Below are 27,189 nucleotides of genomic sequence, written 5' to 3' on the forward strand. Positions count from 1 at the left end.
CCTCCGGTGTGGCCAACAGGTACAGAAGCCAATCAGATAGGAATCTCCTTATATGATGCCAGAAGCCACAGAGCATCTCCTGCCAAATCCCCCTCTAGTGTGTGTGCGCTTTACCCATTTACACAAAGTTCCTACTACAGGCCATTTTATTTATTGAAGGTGGTCTTGAATAATAACTATAGAACAAGCACATTCCAAGTGAACTAAATGCACACACACGACAGTGGTCATCACTGTCAAGTTTAAGGTCTACTCTGTCTCTTGCACACACATATGGCACCTTTTTTTTGAAGGGCTGATCTGAAAGTAATAGGAATGCAACCTTTCCATGGGGAAGTAGTGATACCGTGAATGGAGTCCTAAGACTTAGTATTAAAACTCGATATTTCAATTTTACCTACAGGCAAGCCTATCTGTATGTTAAATCACTATCTCCTAAACATGCACCGTTTCAGATATTCCAGGTAGCAGCATCTGGTGTATGCACGCTAAAGAATAGCACATCAGTACCGTTCAGTGAGAGCTCTGTGCTGCAGTAGTCATTCCCATGTGCGGGAGTGAGGTCATTGCGACTCGGCCATTCAAATGGCCACAGCCCGTGAACCAGGAAGGAAGACCCGGTGAAGATGGAAGCCTCTGCAATGGTGACAGTCCGCTGCTGGAGGGCCTTGTTTCAAGGCAAATCTTTCACAATGTACCAGTATGCAACGCATACTAGCACATTATGCCTTTAAATTGCAGGATTTGTTGGTTAGTTTCTTTATTTAAACCTTTACTACCGCTTTAAAGAGTTAACCCTCTGATAATCTTGTTAATTGCAATTTAAAAAGGAGGTCATTTTGAATAAAACCAGTATAATAGTTAGTACGAAAATATGCAGGTAGAGGAGTGACCAAGCAATCCCTCCACACAAAATAAAGCTATTAGCCTTTTGGCTGTAGTCAGACCTCATTTACACCGGTGTACTTATGCGTACATCTGTGTGAAGGGTCATCTCTACCCGCACAGGATGCCCAGGTGTTCTGTGATGATAGCCATGCATTTCAAACGCACATTGTCCGTTTGGGAACATGCACCTGCAGGGCTGTCAAATAGAGGCAAGGGACTGTCCATACAGCTGCTGCATCCCAATAGAGATAAATGGTACTGCCAACACACAGATGCATGCAACACCTGTGCATCCCCCAGAGGATGAAGATTGCCCTTTGCATGGGTGCATGCATAGACACACCCATGTGAATGAGGACCTTAAAGGAGGAAATCACATTTTCAACCCAAACAGTTGGAGAATTGTAATTCTTAAAAATTTTCTATGCCATCCTCAAGCATCCTTAGTGCAGGATTTACAATACTCTGTCAATTAAAGTGTTACTAAACCCACAACAATAAAAATCAGTCTGTATCTGCAGTAAAGCATGCTTGTTATACTCTTGAACCTAAGGGGTTAATCTTCTGCATTGTGTAAAAAGGCAGTTTGATCTGATCCTCCCCTTTTACTGTCTCCAAAGTAGGGAGGGTACTGTGGGAGACCAGATATAGTGAATGCAGGATGCTGGGTTTAGTAACACTTTAAGGGTATGAGACCAGGCAAGTCCAATCATTTACCAACTCAGTCATATAGTAAAATAACTTACCAAGAACAAGGACATTTGCTTGTTTCTTGCAGCATGTTTAAGGTCTGTAAAGGCTTCTCTTTCCAGGCCTCTGTCTGGGCAGTTTAGGACTTGGGCTACAGCAATGTCATTTTTAGAATTCACTAAAAGACTTAAGTATGAACAAAAGATCCTTTGTACAACGTCTTTCCTCTGTAGAGAATTTAGATGTAAATCATGTCATTTATACATTTTTTTTTCTATTAAAAAAAAAAGGGGGGGGGGGGCAGCAGAAGTGAAAACATTTTAAACAAATACCTTTCTTAAATCCATACTCTTACATGGGGTTGAAACCGGGGCTATTCTGCCCTCATCTTCCGACTGGCTTCCAGATAGAAATTCCAGTAAGTCTTCCTATGAAAAGAAGCACTCTAGTAATTAAAACACTAGACATCAAAAAGTCAAAATTCTTTATGTTAAATGTAAAATTATTAATAAAAATAAATAAAATAATTAGGCCTGTCTTCTTTCTTTGCACTGCTAGAGCACCTAATCTAATCATAAGACCAAACCTTCCTATTCTATAAAGCCAAGCATGCTACCATCTTAGCCCATTTAAGCTGCCATGGTGCTGCACATGTGATCAGTTAGGGCACCAGCCATTGGATGGCTTGAAAGTCTGAGAGCCAATACTGAAACAATGGCAAGTGTGACAGTTATACAGTCTCATTCAAGGCATGTTGGTGGATTTAGTTTAAACTTAACAACAGCATTTCAGAGCAAATCAAACTAACATATGCAGCGCTGTATGAAGCCTTTGCCATGCAGTGCAGTGTTCCTGCAGCAAAAAAAAAGGGATGTCCCATTCACAAACAAAAGCACATTGGGCTGAGTGCTGCTCAGCCATTCACAGAAAGTATTGTAATTTGTGATTGAATACAAAGCTACCTTTAATTGGCCGAGGTGAAGAGATGGGCAGACAACTTCAATCCTTACCTTGGCCATTCAGAGGAAACTTTGTATTCATTAACACAAAAGCTTCTTGTGACTGGCGAGTGCCAGAAACAGGATGGAAGTCTGTCCCACTGCCAGAACACTGTATGTAGCGGAGGCTACCCGCAGTTGACACTGTGCTGACAGCCACCACATGTGTTAAAATAAAAAGTAATCTTTATTCATTTTTTACTGTTTCTGCCACATCCTCTGAGCTTCCATACCTGAAGTGCTGAAAGGGGAAGATAAAAAGTCTGACTGACCGTAAGCTCCTGCAGCTTAACAACTGTACATGTGTATCCACTTCTTTCCTACAGGCTATCACTTATGAAGGCGCATGTTTTTCATAAGCTGCGTTCGGGCAGCTCACTGTAAAATGGTCCTTTACTAGCCCCCTGCAGGGGAAAAGAACCCCCCCCCCCCCCCACACACACACACAGAATATTCTCAGTTAAACAAATAAACCTGCCCTTCAGTGAATTTATTATCTGTATATGCTCTGGGGTGACATTTAGAATGGCAATATATACAGTGCAAAATACCTGGCTGATCTTGCCCTTCCCCCTGTAAATTGACCACAGGTCATCATGGCTGCTGAGCCCTGACACTGGTCAGTTTATGTGCCTCAGTCATCCACTCTCTCCTCCCCCAGCTCAGGAGTCTGTGTGATCTGTCTTAGTCTCCCCGAAAAAATTTAAAAAAATTTTTTTACACAGTGCAGGATGTGGCAGCTTAAGAGGTGCTGGCAGTGACTACATTATATAACCCCTCTTAAGCTGCCACATGCTGAACTTATATATGAATACCTTTTTGGCATGTATCTTCAGGCTGGTCACATTACTCCCAGCCACTCTCCTACTTCAATCCAGGGCTACAGCAGGAGGGACTCACATGACCTCCAGGCTGACAAAGGGAAATCTCGGCCCCTCCTGCTGTAGCCCTGAAACTGAGTATTAGAGCAGCCGGGAGTCACATGACCAGCCTAAATTATATATATATATATATATATATATATATATATATATATATATATATATATATATATATATATATATATATATATATTAGAGGCTTTTGGGAAGATGCCGGCGCCAGGAGAAGATGGCTCCAGGCTTCTTATTTAACCACTTGCTTACTGGGCACTTAAACCGTTTTGCAAACAAGTCATTTTTCTCCATTGATGTACACTGATGAGGTGGCACTGATTGGCATTGATAGGTGGCACTGGCAGGGGGGTATTGGTGGAACAGATGAGGCAGAATTGCCTCTCTCTTCGGGACAGATGTCCCTTGCACATAAGCCAGTGATCGGCTGTCAACATGAGGAGAGGGGAGAAAGGAGAAAAAAAAAAATAAAACACCCCCCCCCTCCCCACAAATACCCGATTACCAAACTTTTGTTTACATCCTGTGATCAGCTGTCATTTGCTGACAGCTGATCACATAGTAAGGGACTGGGATCGGCCCCTTAATCGAATCTGTGATCACCTGAGTCTCAGTGACCCAGTAATCACAGGGCACATGCTCTGTGGGGCGTGCGCAGGGGCACAGGGGAGGCCGTCATGACAGCCTCCCGGAAATTCTATAGCCAAATGACGGCTACAGTGTGGACGCCAAGAGGTTAATAAAGGGCTTGTCAAAAACCAGCTCTTGTAAACTTTTTTTTTTTTGGGTGAATGGTACAATGTACAGTCACATGGGGGTGCCCAGTAGTGAGGTTGTTAAGGAAAATAGGAGCAAACAAACAGAACAGAAAGAGAACAGCAAACATTAGGTAAATGATGGAGAGCACACATACGTTCTTTGATACTTACAGAAGAAAGGTTGCTTGCTTCTGGAGTACAACTCAGTTTTCCATGTACATCAATTAGATCCAGTGTATTGCCATTTTTCAATAAAAGGTTGTATATTTTTTGGACATCATCATAGTTCCCAGGTGCTACGGTGCCATCACGAATAAAGCCAAGTTTATCTTTAATCAAGTGTTTCCACATAAGCAACACATCACTAAGGGAAGCTGTAAATTCTTCCCCATTCTAAAATTGAGAGAATATTATTAACAAAAAAAAAAAAAAAAAAAAAAAAAAAAAAAAAAAAATGTACACAATAGCCATTTTGAAGATGCGGTCAAAGAAATGAAATAAAAGCTTTGAATGTCATTAAACCCCTATAACAAATATAATACTTACCAATTATAAAGCTTGCCAATCCTTAAGCCTAGGTTCACATTGGCACGTATGAAATACTGCATGTGATTACACAGGAATCACACTGCATTCCTGTATACATCACATGTGATATCTGTGAGGTGCGATTTGAACCACACATTTTGTATGGCTGAAATCTCATTTGCACCAAAATGGCGCAGGACGCCCCCCCCCCCCCCCCCCATACCCGAGTCCTATCAGTGTTCACACCCATGAAACGTAATTACGGCAAATCGCACTGGGTTCTGCAATCTGTTTCAGGGTGTCATTAACACTAACAACAGATCACATGAATGCCATGCGATTGCGATGCAGAGAAACAGCGAATCTTGTGCGTTTCCAGCATCTCATCAGTGTGAACCAGGACTAAAATGTGCTTTTTTTTTTTTTTATTAAAGATTTTTCCCTTTATTTTCAGCTGATGATCTGGCTGTTAACACCAATTGGCTTAGGGTGGCCAATCTATGGAGGAATGGACTCTTGGACAGCAGCACTGTCTGGAGAGGGTGGGTTTAGGGACCAATAGATTTAGATGGACTTTATATAAATGACTAGCAAATTAATGCCAAACACTTTAAGCAGTCATTTTTCAAGTTTTAAAAAATTGTTGACCATTGTAAGCTTGTCTGAGCACGAAATGATTTGTCTCAACAATCTAACTGCCACTTTTGCTGCACAGCATGATCTGTGAGAAAAATAAAGGGGAAGTACTTATACCTAAAAAGTAGTTATAAATGCTAGACATTTTTTCCTGTAATGCAGGAAGGTAGAAAACAAAACAAAAAGTCCCATTATTTGTATCTGCTACTCCCAAATACTTACCTCGCTCAATTCAGCGCTGTCCCCGTCAGTAGGAGCTTTATCCTCTGTCTGTCTCCCCCCCCCCCCCCCCCCACATTCACAGGACAGAGGCAGCCGTTCTGTCAATCAAATCCTATGTGGAGGGAACAGGGGGTGGGACTAAGCCGCACTGTGTGCGACTATGGACACATGCAGTCTGGCATGGGAACAGGCCCATAGGTGTGCCACCAAAAGAAATGGCTTCCTATGGTGGCACCCGGAGAAGTGGAGGAGTCAGAAGCAATGGCAGGTTAAGCTTAAGCTGCTTGATTGCTTTTACAGGCAGCAGGAGGTGACTTTCCTCTCCCCCCCCCCCCCACCACCACACTCTGGTCTTGCCCCATCATGGAGCCGGAGAAGGAATCTGGTGGTGGTTTACCATAGAGGTGGCCATGGACCACATGGTTCTCAGCCATCTGTACGACCCTGGGGAGGCCGAAAACAATATAATATATATAGCGATTTTATTTTTAAATCTCAGGCTTTGCGGCATAGAGGAAAGTGTGGGGAGTTCCAGACCCCAAATCTCTCCATAAAGAGGACCCATCCCCTCGTGCTTGCACGAAGGGGTGATTGCATACATAGATCAACGGTCATGCCACACTTGCAGTATCATAGTGAACATTACAGCGAGAGCAATAATTCTAGAACAAGACCTCAAACTATAAAGTGATGACCCGTAAAAAACATTTTTTTAAAGCATGGCTTATGGCAGGGCTCGACAATGCAACCAGAAATCGCGACCTGGCGCCTAAGCTGCCACCAGCACACTCACCATCGATGCCCCAGACATGCAGCAGCATTAACACTGACTGCCGTCCTCCTCCCTTCACACTCAGCAGCGCCGCGCTGAGTGTGTGAAACTGACAAGCAATGGAGAGAGGAGGATCAGTCAGCCTGATGTCGGGGGTGGGCGGGACCCGGCCGGGGTGGGGGCGGGACCCGGACGGGGTGGGGGCGGGACCCAGCAGCTATCAAACACCAGCCAATGGGATCTGGGCGGGCCTCTACGTGTATGTGGCCCGCCCCTTTTCTTAAGCAGCCCAATCGTTGGCTGGTGTTTGATAGCTGCTGAGTCCCGCTCACCCCGGCCGGGTCCCGCCCACCCCGACATCAGGCTGAAATTTGACATATCCGCCTCTGTTACTTGTCAGTTTCACACCCAGCAGGGTCCCGCCCATTCCGACATTAAGCTCAATTCTGACAGCTTCTCTGTTACATTTCAGTAACAGAGTGCTCCGTGTGAAACCTGCCAGTGCCAATTAGTGCCACCTGTCACCGCCAATCAGTGCCACCTGTCACCGCCAACCAGTGCCGCCTCCAATCAACACCACCAACCAGTGCCACCGCCAATCAGTGCCACCGTCAGTCAGTGCCACCTGCCACCACCAATCAGTGCCTCCGCCAGCCAGTGCCAACCAGTGGCCCCTGCCAGTGCCACCGCCAATCAGTGCCACCTGCCACCACAAATCAGTGCCACCTGCTAGTGCCATCGCCAATCAATACCACCTGCAACCACCACCCAGTGCCACCTGCCACCACCCAGTGCCAATCAGTGCCACCTGCCAGTGCCATCTGCCACCGCCAACCAGTGCCACCTGCCACTACCAATCAGTGCCATCTGCCAGTGACAACTAGTGCCACCGCCAACCAGGGCCACCTGCCAGTGCCATCTGGCAGTTCCACGTGCCTTCCAGTGGCAACCAGTGCCACCTGCCAGTTACATCTGTTGCCAGCCTTACTCTTTCTGGTCAGCCCATACCCCTGATGTAACAGAGTTTCAATGGAGTTATTGACTGGGTGCTCCATTGTGAGTTAGGGATAGGGGGGTGAAAATGAGTGGCCTTACCCCGGAAGCTGAAAGAAAAAAAAAAAAAAAAAAAAAAAAAAAAAAAAAAAAAAAAAAACTGGCTCCTAACTATTTTAACTGTCTCCCAAATTCAAAGCAAATTTGTCAACCCCTGGCTTATGAAATACCGGAGTTTGGTGCCATTCCACGAATGTGCGCAGTTTTAAAGCGTGACATGTTACGTATCCATTTACCTGGCATAACATCTCACCAAAAAAAAAAAAAAAAAAATTGGGGTAAATACCTGTAGGGTTTTGTTAATTCATGAAAGTGAAGGACCTTACAAACACTTTAAAAACTCAGTAAGAGGTGATAAAAAGCTAGCAACTTCACATCAATCTGCTACAAATACCTAGCCGTTTTAATTGTACTCTTGCACAATTATGGCGAGGGGGGTTTAGGCAACAGAGTGTTATTTGAAAAACTTTCTAATGAGGTTTCAGTGTTCTCAAAAGACCCATCAACAGGTCCAGATAAAGTAGTAGGTTTACCAATTGACCAATAGGAGTACTACAGCATCCTTTTCAGCCTCATGCTTTGCTTACCTTTTTGTTCACTTCTGCCACTGCCAATTGTAACATAAGCAGCATGTCATCTGCACTGCATATGGTGGTCCTCTCACTTTCACACAGAAGGGAACACTGCTGCCTGAAAGATTTAATCAAATCTAACACACTCTTCTGATGATCAGCCATCGCAACCTAAAATAAAAATAAAAAAAAAATGGAAGTGTAGAAAGGATTAGAAATAAATATAGACAACATAAGTAGACACATACGTTGGTTACTTGGTAATTCAATTTCCACGACAGCATACTAGAGTGTAGCTCTACCCACCTAAGGGCAGATATCTGGGAGACCCTTTATTCTAAGCAGGGTGAATAAAAACAGCTCGGCTGTTATTACAAGCAGTGGGAGGGGACGATGTGTCCCCCCCCCCCCCCCCCTTCACCAGCTGGCCAAAGCCGATTCTTCATTCTGGTCGCTAGATGCGAGACCCGAAGCGATGTCACAATATCACATCGCGGATTACTGGCATCTTAAAGAGGAAGTAAACCCTGATGAGTTTACTTCCCCTTTTTTTCCCTGCAAAGGCAAAGCATAATGGACTACTATGCATCGCATAGTAGCCCATTATGTGTCACTTACCTGACACAGGAGCCAGCGAAGTCGCCGCTGTCCCCTGTAGTCCGCCGCATCCATCTTGCTGGTGGCGTCTCGCAGCTCCGCCGCTGTCATTCGGCGAAGCCGCGATGACGTCACTCCCGCACGGGAATCGACAAATGCGGCAGCTCCATTCTTGGAACTGCCGCCTTCAGTGTGCCTGCGCGCCGCTGTATACGGCGCATGCGCCGTAGACAGCGGTGCCCGTTTTCGGGCAAATATCTCCTAAACCATATAGGTTTAGGAGATATTGCTTGGACCTACAGGTAAGCCTTAATCTAGGCTTACCTGTAGGTCAAAGTGGTTTGTAAGGGTTTACAACCACTTTAAAGGCGCCAGTTTAAAAAACACCCCACGCATATCTTTAGGTTTTGAATACTTTAAAGTGCAGAGGAGGGGTGTAGGGGGTCTTACCCCCAATCTCGCCATAAAGAATACCTGTCGTTAACACCTATTACAAGGGATGTTTACATTCCTTGTGACAGCAACAGTGATGAAATAAAAAAGTGACAATATCGGCAAAAATAAGCGGCAGAAGAGGTGGTCGAAATATTGGTATCGTATCAGCACTGAACAAACGATATCGGTCAATCCCTACTTAGATGCAATAATAATTTTAGTTTATTCACCATGAAATGGAGCTTAGTTATGTAGCATGAGGCTAAATAATCTGCACTATTAAAATTTTTGGTAAACTCATTCAATGAATCCAAGCTCTGCAAGTTAAGATAACATGCACAGCATTAACGTAGTCACAAAATTTCACACCAACTACCACCAAGAGTGAGTCCCTACATTTAAAGGGAACCTGTCACATCATGGCAGAGCCTGTTAGCGTGCATCCACTTAACTGATGCCGCCACATTCCTCACCTTGTTGTGTCACTGCAGCATCACCAGCCGCCCCATTAAAGTGAATGAGACTGTCGGGGAGTCAACAGCAGGTCAGAGGAGGCGCAGCTTGCATGACAGATGCTTTTTAAAAGTTATGGATTTAAAATTGACTTGATTTAAATGGGTTGTAAAGGTTTGTGTTTTTTTCACCTTCATGCATCCTATGCATGAAGGTGAAAAAACACTTGGCAATGACCCCCCCCCCCCCCCATTTACTTACCAGATCCCCTTCACCTGCTGTGCACGTCCCCTTCGCCATGGAGTCTGGCTGTTGATAGGATAGATTGATAGCAGCACAGCAATTGGCTTGCACTGCTGTCAATCACATCCGATGATGTCCCCGCTGGGGACACTCGGTGTCTATGGACGCAGTGTGTATGACAGGGAGCATGCCCGCAAGCTAACCACCTCAGGATAGAGCTTCCCAGAGGGGGGTTAGCTATTGCAGGGAGGAACTGAGACAGCTGCAGAGGGACCCCAGAACAGGAGGACCGGGGCCATTCTGTGCAAAAACGAACTGCACAGTGGAGGCAAGTGTTTGTTAAAAAAATAAAAATAAAAAAAGACACCACACACACACACACACACACCTCCCTCCAACATAGGGTCCCCCTTAAAACTCATTAAAAGTCTCTTACCCAGGCATGCAACCCAGGGTGGTGGCAAAGCCACTGATAGATTGGCTTCAGAAGCGCTATGGTTTGTTTTTATAGGAGTAGTGTGAACAGCAAGCATTTGCAGAGCTTTCAGCAAGCTTTTAAAAGTACCATTCAGCTCTAGTTTGTAAATGTTTAAACACAAATATTATTATTGTGGGGGAGTGGGGAGGGAGAAGAGTTGTTAATTACCCCTTTAATCACTTGCCGATTGGGCTATAGCCAAATAATGGACACAGTGTGATCATCTAGGTCTGGGAGGGCATCTGTTGATGTCCTACCAGAACCACACCCCCCTGCAGCATGCTTTGGGAGACAGCTGATAGACAGGTATAAAGAGCCAATCACAGAGGCTCTTTACCATGTGTACAGTTGTGACCATTCACAATGTAAACACACTTGCAGGTTATCGGCAGTCCTGCCACAGCATGAGGCGAGAGAGCTGGTAACTAGCTAGCGTGGAAAGGAGACATCTGCATTTATCGGCGCAGCCCCGCCAGGGTGGGGGCAACCACAAAAAAAAAAAAAAATTAATTATTTTATATATATATATATATATATATATATATATATATATAAAAATAATAAACAGGTACTAAGAAAAACGTTTTTTGCTTCCAGTTGTTTAAATAACAGTCCGCTGAACGTCATAAAGTGAGGTCTGCAAATATGAAAAAAAAAAAAAAAAAAAAGGAAATCTACCTGCAATTGTTCTTTGCATACACTGGGACAACCATTCATCAATAAAGCAACATTTAAACCAGGAATAAAACGAACACCTAACCGTGCACTACGTAGATAAATTACGGTCTGGAAGCTCCAAGGACATTTAACAAGCCCACAGACCCAGGATTATCTGAAGCAGAGATGACATATACTAAGTACACTATTATTCAGTACTATCAATGATAAGCCGATAGTATCATCTCCCAGTACAGAAGACTCCATGCACACTATACTCACTTCTCCTACCCGATCAGATCCTAAACAACCAACACAACGGCTCCGCACCTCCACTCTAGATTTTGAACAATTTAAATGCTGCTCACGTGACTCGTTCTCTAGTCAATCAGCGGGCTCAACCTAACACCCGGAAGTAGAAGCGTGATTGAGGACACTGGACAGAGCTACGAATCTGCTGGCGGGAGCGGTATGTACATAGTGTGTGACAACAGGGGGGATTTGTACGGGAATGTCGCTGTGATTGGGCTGACTGATAAGTTTCCGGTTAATTCATAACAGCAGCATTGCTCTAATATTCCATAAAGGTCCCATGAAGCCTTTTCGTCAACGCATGGACCTGTAATAAATAAGCTTTGTGAATGGGAGTAGGTCACGCTGGAGTGTTGGGGGGGGGGGGGGGGAATAGATTAACCACTGAGCACTCTAACCCCCTTCCTGCAATTTTCAGCGCTGACGCCCTTTGAATGACAATTGCGCGGTCATACAACACTGTACTGACGTTTTATTATTTTCTTCCCACAAATAGAGCTTTCTTTTGGTGGTATTTTATCACCTCTGCGGGTTTTATTTTTGCTAAACTAAAAAAGACCGAAGTTTTTTGAAAAAAAGTGATTCTTAGTTTTGGTCATAAAATCTTGTTTTCCCCTTCACTGATGAGGAGGCACTGTTATGTAGAATTGATGAGCACTGATAGGTTGTGTAACGACATATTCGGCGACCCATCGTAGTTTGCTACGGAAGTGACGTTCCGTCGCCGCCATCTTGCTACACCCCACACTTGTCCACAGTAAAGATACACTAAGAAGGGGGAAAACAGACATGTTACACCCACTGGAGTTTTGCATTTTACACGTATTTATAACAGTAAAAGTCAGTTTCTGTAGTGAAATACAGAACTTACAACTCCGTCTGACTACTTAGATGTTGAATTTTAAAAGCAGAGAACTTCTGTTAGATTAGCAAGCCTGCGAGATGAGCAGGGTTGCCGCTGCTTTTAAAATTCAACATGTAAGTAGTCAGACGGAGTTGTAAGTCCTGTATTTCACTATAGAAACTGACTTTACTGTTATAAATACATGTAAAATGCAAAATTCCACTGGGTGTAACAACATGTCCGCTTTCCCCCTCCTTACTGTGGATGAGTGTGGGGTGTAGCAAGATGGCGTAGACGGAACGTCACTTCTGTAGCAAACTGCGATGGGTTGCAGAATATGTCGTTACAGTAGCACTAATTGCGTGAACTCTTTAGGGAACACTTAACCCCTTGATCGCCCCCTAATGTTAACCCCTTCCCTGCCAGTGACAGTTATACAGTAATCAGTGGCTATTTTTAGCTCTGAACGCTGTATAAATGTAAATGGTCTCAAAAAAAAAGTGTCCAATCTGTTCGCCGCAATGTCACAGTCCTGTTTAAAATTGCACCATTAATAATAATAATAATAAAAATACCATAAAACTAGCCCCTATTTTGTAGACGCTATAACTTTTATTTTTATATTAATTTTATATTTTATATTTATTTTATTTATTTCAAAATTGACAGCCTCTTTATGTTTATAGTACAGAAAATAAAAACCGCTGGGCAGGGGTGATCAAATACCACCAAAAGAAAGCTCTATTTGTGGGGGAAAAAAGACGTCAGTTTTGTTTGGGTGCAACGTTGCACAACCACGCAATTGTCAGTTAAAGAGGAAGTAAACCCTGATGGGTGTTACTTCCTCTTTGATTCCGTGCAAAGGTAAAGCATAATGGACTACTATGCATTACATAGTAGTCCATTATGTGTCACTTACCTGACACAGGAGCCAGCGAAGTCACCACTGTCCCCTATAGTTCCAAGCGTCCATCTTCTTGGTGGGTCTCACTGCTTCAGCGCTGTGATTCGCCGGAGCAACGATGACATCACTCCCGCGCATGCGCACGGGAGCCGACACTCGCGGCGTATCGCCTGTGTGCCGCTGTCTATGGCGCATGCGCCGTAGACAGCGGTGGCTGTCTTCAGGTAAATATCTCCTAAACCGTATGGTCCAGCAATGCGGGGGGAATGAAGCCCTCGTTTCCCCGCTCCACTCGCGGCGCCGGCATTCTTACTGTGGGCACCCGGCTGTGGCTTCACAGCTGGGCACCCACTGAGCATGCGCGAGTGGCACCGTGATACGCAGCACAGTCATCTGGGACACGTGACAGGTCCCAGATGAATGTGCGGCGCGAGGGGAAGTGATGTCACCAGCCCGGGCATTGAAGAAGGTAGACTACGAGGGACTCCCTAGCAACAGGCATTTATAGGTGAGTAAATTTTTTTTTTTTTCCAATTATTAAAAAAAAAAAATGTTATGAATTTTAAGCTATTTTTTTTTTTTTTTTTTGGTGGCAACACCACTTTAAGGGGGTAAATTATTCCAAGGCTGAAGTGGTTAAGAACGTATTAAATAATGTAATTTTTCCAGCACATTCCAATGGATAACAAATGTTAAATAATTCCTCAATTTAAATCTGGATGGCATTCCAACACCACAAAGAATACAGTAAGAAATTTAAGAGCGTGATCAGGGCAGTTGAAATAGACCATGAAAGACACATAGTGGAGGAGAGTAAAAAAAAAAAAATTATTATATGTAAATATTTTTTTTTTTTCCCCTATCCTCCACTATGTGTCTTTCATGGTCTATTTCAGCTGCCCTGATCATATATATATTTTTTTTATTTTTTTTTTATTTTTAAATATTAAAGAGATACTAAACAGGGAAGTGTTAATTGCCTTAATCACTTGCCCACTGGGCAAAGGGATTGTAAAGTGATTTAAAAATAAAAATAAAATAACAAACGTGTTATACTTACATCCACTGTGCAGCTTGTTTTGCACAGAGTGGCCCTGAACCTGCTCTTCTGGGGTCCCTCGGCGGCTGTCTCGGCTTCCTCCCGCAGGTGCTTCTCACGTTCATGCGAGCTCCCTCGCATGGTGAGAAGCATCTGCGGGCACGCTCCCATCATACAGCCGGCTGTATCACACGGCCCCGCCCCCTGGTGCTCCGCGTCAGTGGATGTGATTGACAGCAGCGCGAGCCAATGGCTGCGCTGCTTTCCATCCATCCACTCCAGCCAATCAGCGGCCAGGCTGAACAGTGGAAAGGACGTCAGCTGTTTTTTCACCTTAATGCATAGAATACATTAAGGTGAAAAAACATTTACCTTTTACAACCCCTTTAAACCTTCTTCCCATTAAGCCAATTTTCGGCTTTCAGTGCTCTCACATTTTTATTGACAACTAGTCATGCAACACTATACCCATATGACATTTTTGAATGAAGAGTACCCCCCAAGGAAAGTACTATGGGACTTTAAGGGCAACTGACAAATATCATATGACATTATTGTGCTTCTTTTTTTTTTTTTCTCACACAAATAGAGCTTTCTTTTGGTGGTATTTAACCACTTGCCAACCACCGTTGTTATACTACGGCAGGTTGGCACGAATCGCCGTAGGTGTACCTCGGGCGTATTAAGAGCGTTAGGGGGCACGCACGCGCCCACAATGCCGGAGCCAATGTGCACGGCCGCGATGTCCGCTGGCCACTCGTGTTTGCTCCACAGAGAGCCAGAACAGGGATGTGTATACCGTATTTATCGGTGTATAACACGCACCCCAATTTTAATAGGGAATCTTAAGGAAAAAATGTTTTCACAGCCCCCCATAAATCTAACCCCTATTTTGTAGACGCTATAACTTTTGCGTAAACCAATCAATATACGCTTATTGCAAATTGCAAAATAAAGTAACAAATGTATATAATTTTTTTTTTTTCAAAATTGTCACTCCTTTTTTTTTTTGTTTATAGTGCAAAAAATAAAACCGCAGAGGTGATCAAATACCACCAAAAGAAAGCTCTATTTGTGGGTAAAAAAAGGACCTAAATTTTGTTTCGGTACAACGTCGCACGACCACGCAATTGTCAGTTAAAGCGACGCAGTGCCTTAACTCAAAAAATGGCCTGGTCATTAAGGGGGAAAATCCTTCTGGACCTTAAGTGGTTAATCGCCACTTTTTTTTTTTTTTTTTTTTTGGACGCTATAAATGAAAAAAAACAAAAATGTTGTATTTTGCAATTTTCTTTGTTTCTGTTATAAAGTGTAATAAGGGCATATTATTTGGTCTTTGTGAAAGTTATGCTGGCCATACAATTTTCTTCTATAGATTTCCTTTAGATTTACCAAAACCATATAATATGAGGTCAAATCTAAACCCTTTCTATTTGTGTACAATCAGACAGGCCCTTGTACTACACAGTTGAAGGTAAATCTAAAGGAAATTGAATAAGAAAATTGTATGGTGTATGGCCTGCTTTAGAGTCTACAAGCTATGTCAGCTAATCATTGAAAATTGATCACACCTGATGTGTGGATTGGCCTATCTCATTTCATGAGACCCTATCAAGCCAGGAAAGCACAAACACCCCCAAATACCATTTTCTCAAAACGTCTTTCAGGACAGCCCCTGGAGAGAGCGTTGCTCCACCCAACTTCCCAGGAAACACTGTGATTAATGCGTTTTAAAGCCATCCACTTTCACCATGGCCTCAGTTGCAGGGTTTCCTCTGCCATGGTGGAAGAGCTGCAAGGAACTGGGGGTGTGCTGCTCTCTCTCCAGGCAGAGGTCCTGTATATGAGGGCATGGCATACCTTACATTTTTTGTTTTCCCTTAAGACTCTGGTTGTCTGTGAGGCCATCCCAGCATTTTTCCGGATGGACGTGGACTGTTCCAGAGCTCCCCTCTTCTCTTCCCGCTCGTCGTGAGCTTGGGACCGGCCAGGGGGGTCTGCCCCAGACCCGCAGCGTGGAGCCTGGGGCTTCCACTTGTTCTGGGTTTTAATGGCGGGGGACGTCCTTTCCAGAAAGGGGTGGGACTTCCAGTCGGGCGCGTGGCTTCCGATCTATGGAACACAGAAAGCGGGGGCAGGCCCTGGCTGATGTATACTTCCAGTCTTCGCAGCAGCGAAGAGACCAGGAGTTTTAAGAGAATAGCAATGGCCGCTTCACCCGCTGCAGCCAGTAATGGAGTCGGCAGAGTTAGCGGCAATGGAGGGAACAGAAGCCACCAGCCCCAGTCCATGTAAGCTGGAGCAGAGGCTCCAGATCTTTCACCTTGGCTCTATGTTCTTTTCCCTTCTCCCTTCCCCTGGTATCCTGGTAATATGGGGAAGGGGGGAGCCTGTTCCATACCCTTTTGGTAACCTCACGGGGGGGGTTTATGGTTGGATGGTAGCTCCCCCTCTTTTTCTTTGGGGGGCGAGTAGATGTTTTGGGGGGGGGGGGTTAGGTCCCTATCAGGTGTTCTCTGTTTTATTGCAGAAAGCATGGGAAAATCAAAGCATACCGCCCCCTCTTCAAAGAGAAGGTTCCCTTGGTTCAAGGCGTCCCTTAGGGAGACCTGGACAAAGACAACAGCCCCAAAGTTCGGTTGCAGTCTCCCTGCAAAAGGAATTGATGGATACGTTTCAGTCCTTCTGCTCCTTTTTTGGACAAAAACCCAGCACTCCAATCGGGGAGTCAGGCCAGGGCACCATCCAGTCCTCTTCTGTCTACTTCAGTATCCAGGGAGGAGAGTGACTCAAAGGAAGAGGCTGTAAGCAGGGCTAGTTCCCTCAAAGCCTCAGGGGATGAGGATAGCGAGGGTACAGATAAAAGATCGTCTAGATACAAATTGTCCTTGGAGGAGGTGGATGACTTGATTAAAACCATTCATACCACCCTTAACATTCAGGAGGATAAAGTGGTTTTATCCCTGCACGATAAGATGTTCGAGGGCCTTGGAGAAACTAAACAAAGGATTTTGGCTGTCAAACGAGAATGGAAGGACCCAAAGAGGGCTCAGTTTTCCTCTAAATTCCTTAAGCGGAGGTTTCCCTTTGAGGAAGACAAGTCGCATGTTTCAAACAAAAAAACAAAGTTAAATGCAGCCTTTTCCCAAGTTTCTCGCAATACTGTCTTGGCCTTCGAGGACATGGGCATCTTAAAGGATGCCATGGTTAAACGTACCGACTCCCTCCTAAAAAACAAAACAAAAAAAAAACGTGGGACTCGTCAATGGGCAATCTCAAGCCAGCCATGGCCTCAACTGTGGTAGCCAGAAACTTGGAGCATTGACTAGAAGAGTTGAGGGAGCACATGGAGGGAGGTACTTCCCAAGAGGATATTATAAACGCCATCCCAGTTCTGTTGAAAGCAGTGGGGTATTTAGCAGATGCCTCTGTGAAGTCAATCAGAATGTCCACCAGAACTTTGGCCCTGGTGAACTCGGCGCAAGGGGCTCTCTGGTTAAAAACCTGGTCTAGGAACTCCGAACTCCGGAAACGCCTTTTTCTTATCTGCGGTCGTATCCAAAATGGCCTCTAAGTCAGGGCCAAAAAAAGCAGATTCACATGAAAAGGGAGACCACACAGCTTGGTCTCCCTTTTCATGTGAATCTGCTTTTTTGGCCCTGACTTAGGTGTCCGTTTTATGAAGCAGTGATCAGTGGAGATCCAGAGGATTGCCGCTGATCACAGCCCATAAACAGTTTATAAACCAGAGATAATCGGGGGAGAAGTGTTTGAACTTATTCTCCCGCCGATTATCTCCACACACTGAGAATCCTCATAGAATGACACAGCAACGGCCAGTTTATGAAGCTGGGATCTCAGCGCTTCACTGGCGATCTGTGTCAGAATTCACACTCCCCGATTCACCAGCTCAGAGGTGGAGAATCGGGGAGTGAAGAGAGAATGTGGGGGGATCTGAGGAGGAAAGAGGAAGATAATTAACTTCCTTATGCCTCGTTCAGACCCCCCAACACTGTAACCGTGTCCCCCTGTCATATTTATGTGTGTGTATATATAATGTCTGTGTGTGTGTGTATACATGTATATATTATGTAGGGGGACGCTTTATTTTACTAACATTAATCACACCGTGTGTCAGTGTATTGAGCTGTGATAATTTATCACTGCTTAATAAATTGACATCTCTGTGTATCGGTGAATTTCTAGTACTGTAATCTCGTAAAGTCTCACGAGATTCCAATATTAGGGGCCGTTCTCCAGTGTTAGAAGCGTTTGTAGATCGCTTCACTTCTCCAAGGGTGAAGCGATCTACTCCGCTTTATAAACTGGCATACAGAGGAGAAAGATCTCCTCTGTGAATGCCGGAGAATGAAGCAGTGAATAGATTTCACTGCTTCATAAAAGGACACCTTAGAGGCCATTTTGGACACGGCCGCAGATAAGAAAAAGGCGTTTCCGGCAAAGAAGAAGCTCCTAGTTAAAAATAATTTTTGTTCTTTTCAGCAAACCCTGGCCCCCAAGTAAACAGGCTATAAGAAACACTGGAGTGCACAGAGGGGGGTGGGGCAGGGCTGGAGTTCTGTTCAGATGACATGAACAGTCAGCTAAAAGTCAGTGACGGTGGTCCTGTTGTGAGAGGGAGACTTCTATCCTTCTGTTTGTCCTGAATGTCATCTCCCAGGGACCCAACTGGAGTTTCAGAAAATCCTCCAAACCGTTTTTTTTTTTTTTTTGTAACCCAGAGTCCTAGAGCTCCGGACCTTGCTTTTAATGTGCCTCTTAAAGGACTTGAGGTAGCAGGGAGTGATCATTTTAGTAGGGCTGCAAATGACCGTAGGGTAGGGTTGCAAATAACACAATAGAATATGTAGCCAATTATTGTTTTGATTAATCTGATAATAACCTTAAAAAAAAGTGTGGTATATAACCACTTCCATACCGGGCCTATTCTGGCACTTCTGCCCTGCATGTAAAAATCATAATTTTTTATTTTTTTGCTAGAAAATTACTCAGAACCCCCAAACATCATATGTTGTTTAGCGGAGACTCTAGGGAATAAAATGACGATTGTTGCAACTTTTTAGGTCACACGGTATTTGCTCAGGAACGCGTTTCATGAATAAAAAAAAAAAACAGTAAAGTTAGCCCAATTTTTTTGTATAATGATGTTACATCGAGTAAATAGATACCTAGCATGTCACGCTTTAAAATAGCACACACTCATGGAATGGTACCAAACTTTGGTACTTGAAAATATTTTTTTGTTTGTTTTTTTACAGGGTACCAGTTAGATTTACAGAGGAGTTCTTGGGCTAGAATTGTTGCTTTTGCTCTAACGCATGTGGCTATACCTCACATGTGTGATTTGAATGGCGTTTACATATGTGGGCGTGACTTACTTGTGCGTTCGCTTCTGTGTGTGGGGGACAGGGGTGATTTTTTTTTTTTTTTTTTCGCTTTATCTTTTACATTGTTTCTGTTTTTTGATCACTTTTACTACTATTACAAGGAATGTAAACATCCTTTGTAATAGAAATCGTACGTGACAGGTCCTCTTTATGGAGAGATGTGGGGTCTATAAGACCCCACATTTCTCCTCCAGGCTGGGAAGACCAAGAGAGAAAAAACGGTCTCGGCCTTTCCAGCCGAGTCCCTGGCATTGTCTGCCGGTGTTCTGGCAGATAGTGTCCTGCCATTATATAGTGTCCACCCCGTACTGCGAAGCTGAACGGCGCCTGCGCCGTGAGTGGAGGTGGTAGCCCCACCATCCAAGCGGACATAGGGTTGTGAAAATTAGAGGGCCCCTCGCGGGGGAGCTTCGCTTGCCACGCTTCAGGCTCAGCCTCGCTGCGCTCGGCTCTTTTATATTCCTACTCTATGTCCACTTGGATGGTGGGGATAGAACCTGAACTCACGGCACAGGCGCCGTTCATCCTCGGCTATTTTCGGAATCTGTGTTGCTGTGTACTGCGCATGCGCAGTACACAGTGGACACTATCCGATGGGGGACCTTATATGATAGGACACCGGCCCAGACGTGACATCATATCAGAGGTACAGGTTGAAAGCTGCAGGGCTTGTCTGCAGAAGAAGGATATTGCATCTCTGATCATTGGATGTAATGCTTTCCAGGCTCCTTCAAGAAAATATGATAAATGCACCTTTTTTTTTTTTTCTGCAAAAATGTATGTATTCGTTTTATTTTTTCTAAAATATTTTAAAAAAGTGAACTTCGCCTTTAAGTGTAGAGAGCATCAGAATAGTAGTGGGGTTACAGAAAAAAAGATAAAAAAAATAATCAGTTAATGTTCCTTTTACATGTTCAATCTAGGTGAAAACAGAAGGCTAAATTTCAGAGGATGAAACAGGACACCGCCAGAGGTGCCACCTACACAGTGGACTGTGAAGACTATATACATGTGGTGGAGTTTAATCCCTTTGACTCTGAAAGTCCAGGGTCACTGATTGCCTATGGCGGAAACGATTATGTAGCCATTGCTTCTTGTAGATTTCAGGTAAGTACATTGTCATTTTGTCTTGGTAGATTTTAATTACATGGCAAAATGTAATAACTTGTTTTTAAATCTTCTAAAATTTCTATTGTGATAGATGTACAGTATAGTACATCTATTCTATTTCCATTCCTGATCCTACTGAAACAATAGGATGATGTAGTGCAATAAAAGGCTGACAGTCAATGTTAAAATTACAAAAGTAATCATTCAGCTTCTGAGAGTTGTGATAATACTGTTTTTTTTTTTTTTTTTAACTGAGTGGTTAGGGTGGATGTAATCTTGCAGTCAGCCATTTAACCTCTTGCCAACCAAGCCATTTCTGACATTTCTCTCCTACATGTAAAAATCCTCTTTTTGTTGCTAGAAAATTACATAGAACTCCCAAACATTTATGTTTTTTATTTTTTTTTTTTTTTTTTTTTTTTTTTTTAAGCAGAGACCCTAGAGCAGTGATGGCGAACCTTGGCACCCCAGATGTTTTGGAACTACATTTCCCATGATGCTCTATTATACTGCAGGGTGCATGAGCATCATGGGAAATGTAGTTCCAAAACATCTGGGGTGCCAAGGTTCGCCATCACTGCCCTAGAGCACTGATGGCGAACCTTGCCACCCCAGATGTTTTGGAACTACATTTCCCATGATGCTTATGCACTCTGCAGAGACCCTAGAGCAGTGATGGCGAACCTTGGCACCCCAGATGTTTTGGAACTACATTTCCCATGATGCTCTATTATACTGCAGGGTGCATGAGCATCATGGGAAATGTAGTTCCAAAACATCTGGGGTGCCAAGGTTCACCATCACTGCCCTAGAGAATACAGTGGTGGTCATTGCAACTTTTTATCTTGCACAGTATTTGCGCAGTAATTTCTCAAACGCTTTAAAAAAAAAAAAACAGTAATGTTAGCCCAGTGTGAAAGATGAAGTTACGCCGAGTAAATGGATACCTAGCATGTCGCGCATCAAAATTGCACACGCTCGGGAATGGCGCCAAACTTTGGTACTTAAAAATACCCATAGGCGACGTTTTAAAATGTTTTATTGGTTACATGTTTAGAGTTACAGAGGAGGTCTAAGGCTAGAATTATTGCTCTCGCTCTAACTTTTGCAGCGACACCTCATATGTGGGCGGGACTTGCGTATGCATTCACCTTTGCGTGCGAGGACAGGGGTACTTAACTTTATTATTTTTTATTGTTAATTTTATTATTTTATTATTTTAATTTTTTTATTTTGACACTTTAAAAAAATAAATAAAATTTGTTGTTCACTTTAATTCCTATTACAATTAATGTTAACCTCCCTTATAATAGGAATATGGCATGACTGGTCCTCTTTACAGTGAGATATGGGGTCAATAAGAACCCACATCTCACCTCTAGGCTGGGAAGCCTGAAATAAGAAAAATGTTATATAACCTTGGTGAATATCATGATGAGTACTTGAGTACTCAAGGAGCACTACAATTTATATGATAGATCTTGTTGTTAAAAAAACTGTATTTATCATTTGTATTGTCTATATCTATCATCATGTGTTATACAATATATATAAAAGATAGGTAAATATGTCTATTTGATTGTATTTACTAATATTTGCGTATCCCTATTGGTCTATAAGATTGTGGACTGGCTCGTGTTGTCGCAGTGTCAGACATCGCATGTGGTTGGTACTGGTCGCGTGTGTTTGAATCATGTTTTCTGGAACACAGGTGATGACAGTGCGTCAAGAGGTGGATCGCATTAGCTTCTGGAGCATGGCTTACACCACATCTAGATCAAGGTCATGGAATTATCCATGACCTCACAGGAACCAGTTATATGGGCGTTCTCACCTATGTTATCGGATCCCTGATAGAGATGATGGTCTGCTTTGCGACAAGCAAACTGGTCACAAAGCAATTGGCAACTTTGTCACTAATCATGAACAAGATGAAACAGCGCAACCAGTAAAATTGGAAGCTCTTAAAGCGTTATTACGTTGGTTGTTCATCCAACATGGTTCCCATCTCAAAAAAGAAAGTACTGTGGCTGTCGAAAATACTTTATCAACACTAAAATATTTAGGAATTAATATTCCTTCTGATTTTATATTCGACAAATTACATCCCTCTTATACAACGTACTCTTCAAGATCTTAAAAAATGATTCTAATCTGTTTTCGTGGGTTCAGGAGGATTAACACACTGAAAGTGGGCATAATACCCCGCTTTCTATACCTTTTTCAAACTATCCCTGTTCCTGTTCCTAGATCCTTCTTCTTCCCTTTTACATTTTACAATCTGCTTTTACAAAGTTTATATGGGGGCACAAGAGACTTAGATTAAATAGGAAAACATTAACATTACCTAAAGTGAAAGGAGGAGCGGGTGTACCGGATCTATATTATTACTATGTTGCTGCAGTTCTGACTAGATTAGTGAACTGTTTTCACCATTCAGATACCAAACAATGGGTATCAATGGAACATGGGTTGAATCAGTTTGATCTTCAGGCACTTCTTTGGTTAAACCTATCTTCCCGTGGTACTCCACGTGACATGCTCTCTTCTTTACCTGTTCTTACATCTCATTTATTGCGCATTTGGTATAAAATGATTTTGCGGTTAGGGCTTTCTTCGCAAGTAGGACCCATGATACCCTTATTTGGCAATCTTCAATTTCCACCTGCAGTAGATTGGTTACAGTTTTTAATATGGAATAAGGAGTCTCACCGAGACTCCTGACTATCTGAGCCAGAGTCTCTGTCGGGGCAATTTTCCATCCATAATGAATTTTAATTTCTACACAACATCCCTCACTTATGCAATGATTGGAATATCAGCAAGTAATGTCATTCCTGTCCTCTACTCCCTTAAAGCGGGAGTCCGCCGGGAGTTCCGCCGTTTTTTTTTTTTTTTTAAAAGCCAGCAGCTACAAATACAGCAGCTGCTGACTTTTAAAATAAGGACACTTACCCGCCCAGCGCGCCCGCGATGTCGGCATCCGAAGCCGATCTCTCAATCGTCTCTCGGGGGCTGCCGCCACCATCTTGGGTATGGGAATCAGGAAGTGGAGCCTTTCGACTTCATTTCCCGGTTCCCTACTGCGCATGTGCGAGTCGTGCTGCGCAATAAGGATGGACCCCTGCCTCTGGGATCTGTGTGTTTCCCAGCAGGCAGCGGGGGACTTTCGGAAAGGGGCGTAGATCTACGCCCCTTTCCGCAGAGAGCTATCCCGGAAGTGGGTGCAGATACCTGTACTGTACAGGTACCTGCACCACCCTCCCCCCTGAAAGGTGCCAATTGTGGTGCCGGGGGGGGGGGGGGGGGGGGATTCCAATGAGCGGAAGGTCCACTTTAGGGTGGACCTCCGCTTTAAACCAATCTTTTGATACAGACCGAAATTTGTTTGAGTCTATTTTGTTACAACGTACTAAACCAAAACATGTTCCATCAGCAATATATATAAGGCCCCTTTCACACGAGTGGATAGAATTCAGCTTTTAGCTGCGGACAGAGTAAGTTATGTACCGCAGCTAAATTCACACAATGCTTTCCTATGGCATCATTCACACACTGCGTTTAGTGACGGTTTCGTTACATGCGGTTTTTGCAGATAGAAAAAATAAAGTTGACTCCATCCAGGAATGATTTAGCGCAGCTATCTGCACATAACTGCAGGTAATCGCAGTTAGAGGTCAACTAATATGGGTTTTTTCTCTGGCCAATGCCGATATTTAGATATCGCGGCGGCCGATATATAATGCCGATTATTTTTTTGGGCCGATATGTTAGGCCGATTTTTTTTATTTTATTTTTTATTTTTTTCTTCCCCCTTCATCTCATAAAATCTAAGTTGGGCACCTTTCACACTGGGGCATTTTTCAGGCACAGAGATGCGCTGGCAGGACGTTAAAAAAAAAAATAAAAAAAATAAAATAAAATCCTGCAAGCAGCATCTTTGGAGTGGTGTCCTGCCCATTGAAATGAATAGGCACTACTGCCGAAGCACATGCAATGCGATTTGGCAGCAGCGCTTCACAAGCGCATTTAACCTCTTCCTCGGCCACTAGCTAGGTTATAAGTGCCCCGCTAGCAGCCGAATAGCACTGCTAAAATGACGGTAAAGCACTGCTAAAATTTTAGCAGCGTTTTACCGTCAACTAATGCCCGCTCCAGTGTGAAAGCAGCCTTCAGTAATAAGTGATGCAGAAAATTTCTTACATTTAACCGCTTCCCACCCGCCCTATGGCCGAATGACGGCCTTAGAGCGGGCGGCTTCCTTCGCCTGGCCGTCCCTGGACGGCCTGGTGTTTACTTCCGCAATGCGCGCCGCCGGGGGCGCGCATCGCGCAAGTATTGTATTTGCCGTGTCTCCCGGAGACAGGCGAATACAGATCGCCGTGAACGGCCAATCAAAGCGGCCGTTCACAGCGCGATTGCACCTGCCAATGGGAGATGATCTCATATGTAAACATATGAGATCATCTCCCATTGCCGTGTCTCTCCCTCCTCACACAGAGACAGCGTGTGAGGAGGGAGAGCGATCTGCCAGCCCCAGTGCCAGCCCCAGTGCCAGCCCCAGTGCCAGCCCCAGTGCCATCTGTCAGCCCCAGTGCCAGTGCCATCTGTCAGCCCAGTGCCATCTGTCAGCCCAGTGCCATCTGCCAGTAGTGCCAGTGCCACCTGCCAGCGCCTGCCGTCAGCCCCAGTGCCGCCCGTCAGCCCCAGTGCCGCCCGTCAGCCCCAGTGCCGTCAGCCCCAGTGCCACCTGCCAGTGCCACCTGCCAGCACCAGTGTAGTGCCGTCAGTGCCGCCAGTGCCACCTGCCAGTGCCAGTGCCATCCGTCAGCGCCAGTGCCGCCAGTGCCACCTGCCAGTGCCACCTGCCACCACCAGTGCCGCCAGTGCCATCCGCCAGTGCCATCCGCCAGCCCCAGTGCCACGTGCCAGTGCCACCTGCCAGCGCCATCCGTCAGCCCCAGTGCCATCCGTCAGCCCCAGTGCCGTCAGCCCCAGTGCCACCTGCCAGTGCCACCTGCCAGCGCCATCTGCCAGCCGCAGTGCCATCTGCCAGCCCCATTTACCAGAGCAATTAGCCAGAGCAAATAGCCAGCACCATCTGCCAGTGCCAGCCCCAGTGCCAGCCCCAGCGACATCTGCCAGCCCCATCTGCCAGCCCCATCTGCCTCCAGTGCCACATGTCGTCAGTGCCACGTGGGGTCACTTTGTGGGCATTTCCATTGTCCTGGTACTCCAGGGCCTTCAAAACTGTAATAGGTGGTTGAGAAATAAGATGTGTAATTTATGCTCCTAGAACGCCTGATGGTGCTATTTCAATATTGGGCCTCTGTATGTGGTCAGGCTGTGTAAAAGTCTCACACATTTGGTATCGTTATACTCAGGAGGAGTAGTAGAACGTATTTTGGGGTGTCATTTTTGCTATGTACATGCTATGTGTTGGAAATATCTTATAAATGGACAACTTTGCGTAAAAAAAAATGCGTTTTCATTTTTTTTCCACATTTTCCCAAAACTTCTGGAAAAAAAATGAACCATTCAAACGACTCATTATGCCTCATAGATTATACGTTGGGGTGTTAGCTTTCCAAAATGGGGTCACTTTGTGGGCATTTCCATTGTCCTGGTGCTCCAGGGCCTTCAAAACTGTAATAGGTGGTTGAGAAATGAAATGTGTAATTTATGCTCCTAGAACGCCTGATGGTGCTATTTCAATATTGGGCCTCTGTATGTGGCCAGGCTGTGTAAAAGTCTCACACATTTGGTATCGTAATACTCAGAAGGAGTAGCAGAACGTATTTTGGGGTGTCATTTGTGGTATACACATGCCATGTGAGAGAAATAACCTATTACATTGAAAATTTTGTGAGAAAAAAATAATAAAAAATCTTCATTTTGCAAAGAATTGTGGGAAAAAGATGACAACATCAAAAACCTCACCATGCATCTTAGTAATTACCTTGGAATGTCTACTTTCCAAAAAGGGGTCATTTGGGGGGTATTTGTACTTTCCTGACTTGTTCGGGTCACAAGAAGTGAGATAGGCCACCAGTACATCAGGTGTGATCAATTTTGTGCGATTCGCACCACAGCTTGTAGACTCGCTAACTTTCACAAAGACCAAATAATATCCACTAATTTGGGTTATTTTTACCAAAGATATGTAGCAGTATAAATTGTGGCCAAAATTTATGAAAAAAAAATTATAATTTGCAAAATTTTATCACAGAAACAAAGAAATATGCGTTTTTTTTTCAAAATTTTCGGTCTTTTTTCATTTATAGCGCAAAAAATAAAAACCCCAGAGGTGATCAAATACCACCAAAAGAAAGCTCTATTTGTGGGAAAAAAAAAGGACACAAAATTAATTTGGGTACAGTGTTGCATGACTGAGTAATTGTCATTCAAAGTGTGAGAGCACCGAAAGCTGAAAATTGGTCTGGTCAGGAAGGGTGTTTAAGTGCCCAGTAAGCAAGTGGTTAAACAGTTATTAAACAAAACAAACCTCCAATCAGTTCACTTGTATGTATAATTTAGATTAAAAAAAAACAAAAAAAAACGATATATTAAATACACAAAAAACAGGTACTCAAAACTTTTGGACAAAAAAAAAGGGCTAACTTTACAGTTTTTTGTAGTATACTGTTTTTTAGTTTTGTTTGTTTTTTTTAACTAAAAAACAGTAAAGTTAGCCCTTTT

General features: G+C 44.0%; 2 protein-coding genes across 3 annotated transcripts in view; one reads left to right on the plus strand and one right to left on the minus strand.

Annotated features, from left to right (window-relative positions):
* The window catches only part of PARPBP (PARP1 binding protein), a 39,371-nt gene extending 28,122 nt beyond the window's left edge, over window positions 1-11,249 (minus strand). For both annotated transcript variants that reach the window (XM_077472198.1, XM_077472199.1), the window contains exons 1-5: window positions 11,156-11,249; window positions 8,026-8,181; window positions 4,399-4,620; window positions 1,911-2,006; window positions 1,635-1,805 (exon numbers count right to left, since the gene is read on the minus strand). In XM_077472198.1, the coding sequence (XP_077328324.1) occupies window positions 1,635-1,805; window positions 1,911-2,006; window positions 4,399-4,620; window positions 8,026-8,175 (639 nt within the window). In that variant the 5' untranslated portion in view covers window positions 8,176-8,181; window positions 11,156-11,249. The remainder of the gene's footprint in view (window positions 1-1,634; window positions 1,806-1,910; window positions 2,007-4,398; window positions 4,621-8,025; window positions 8,182-11,155) is intronic.
* The window catches only part of NUP37 (nucleoporin 37), a 98,158-nt gene continuing 82,216 nt past the window's right edge, over window positions 11,248-27,189 (plus strand). The window contains exons 1-2 of the mRNA XM_077472200.1: window positions 11,248-11,342; window positions 20,304-20,487. Coding sequence (XP_077328326.1) covers window positions 20,332-20,487 — 156 coding nt within the window. The 5' untranslated portion in view covers window positions 11,248-11,342; window positions 20,304-20,331. The remainder of the gene's footprint in view (window positions 11,343-20,303; window positions 20,488-27,189) is intronic.

Source organism: Lithobates pipiens, unplaced genomic scaffold, assembly GCF_037356315.1.
Source record: "Lithobates pipiens isolate NorthernLeopardFrog02 unplaced genomic scaffold, aLitPip1_a1.2 Scaffold_8, whole genome shotgun sequence".
NCBI classification, from domain to species: Eukaryota; Metazoa; Chordata; class Amphibia; order Anura; family Ranidae; genus Lithobates; species Lithobates pipiens.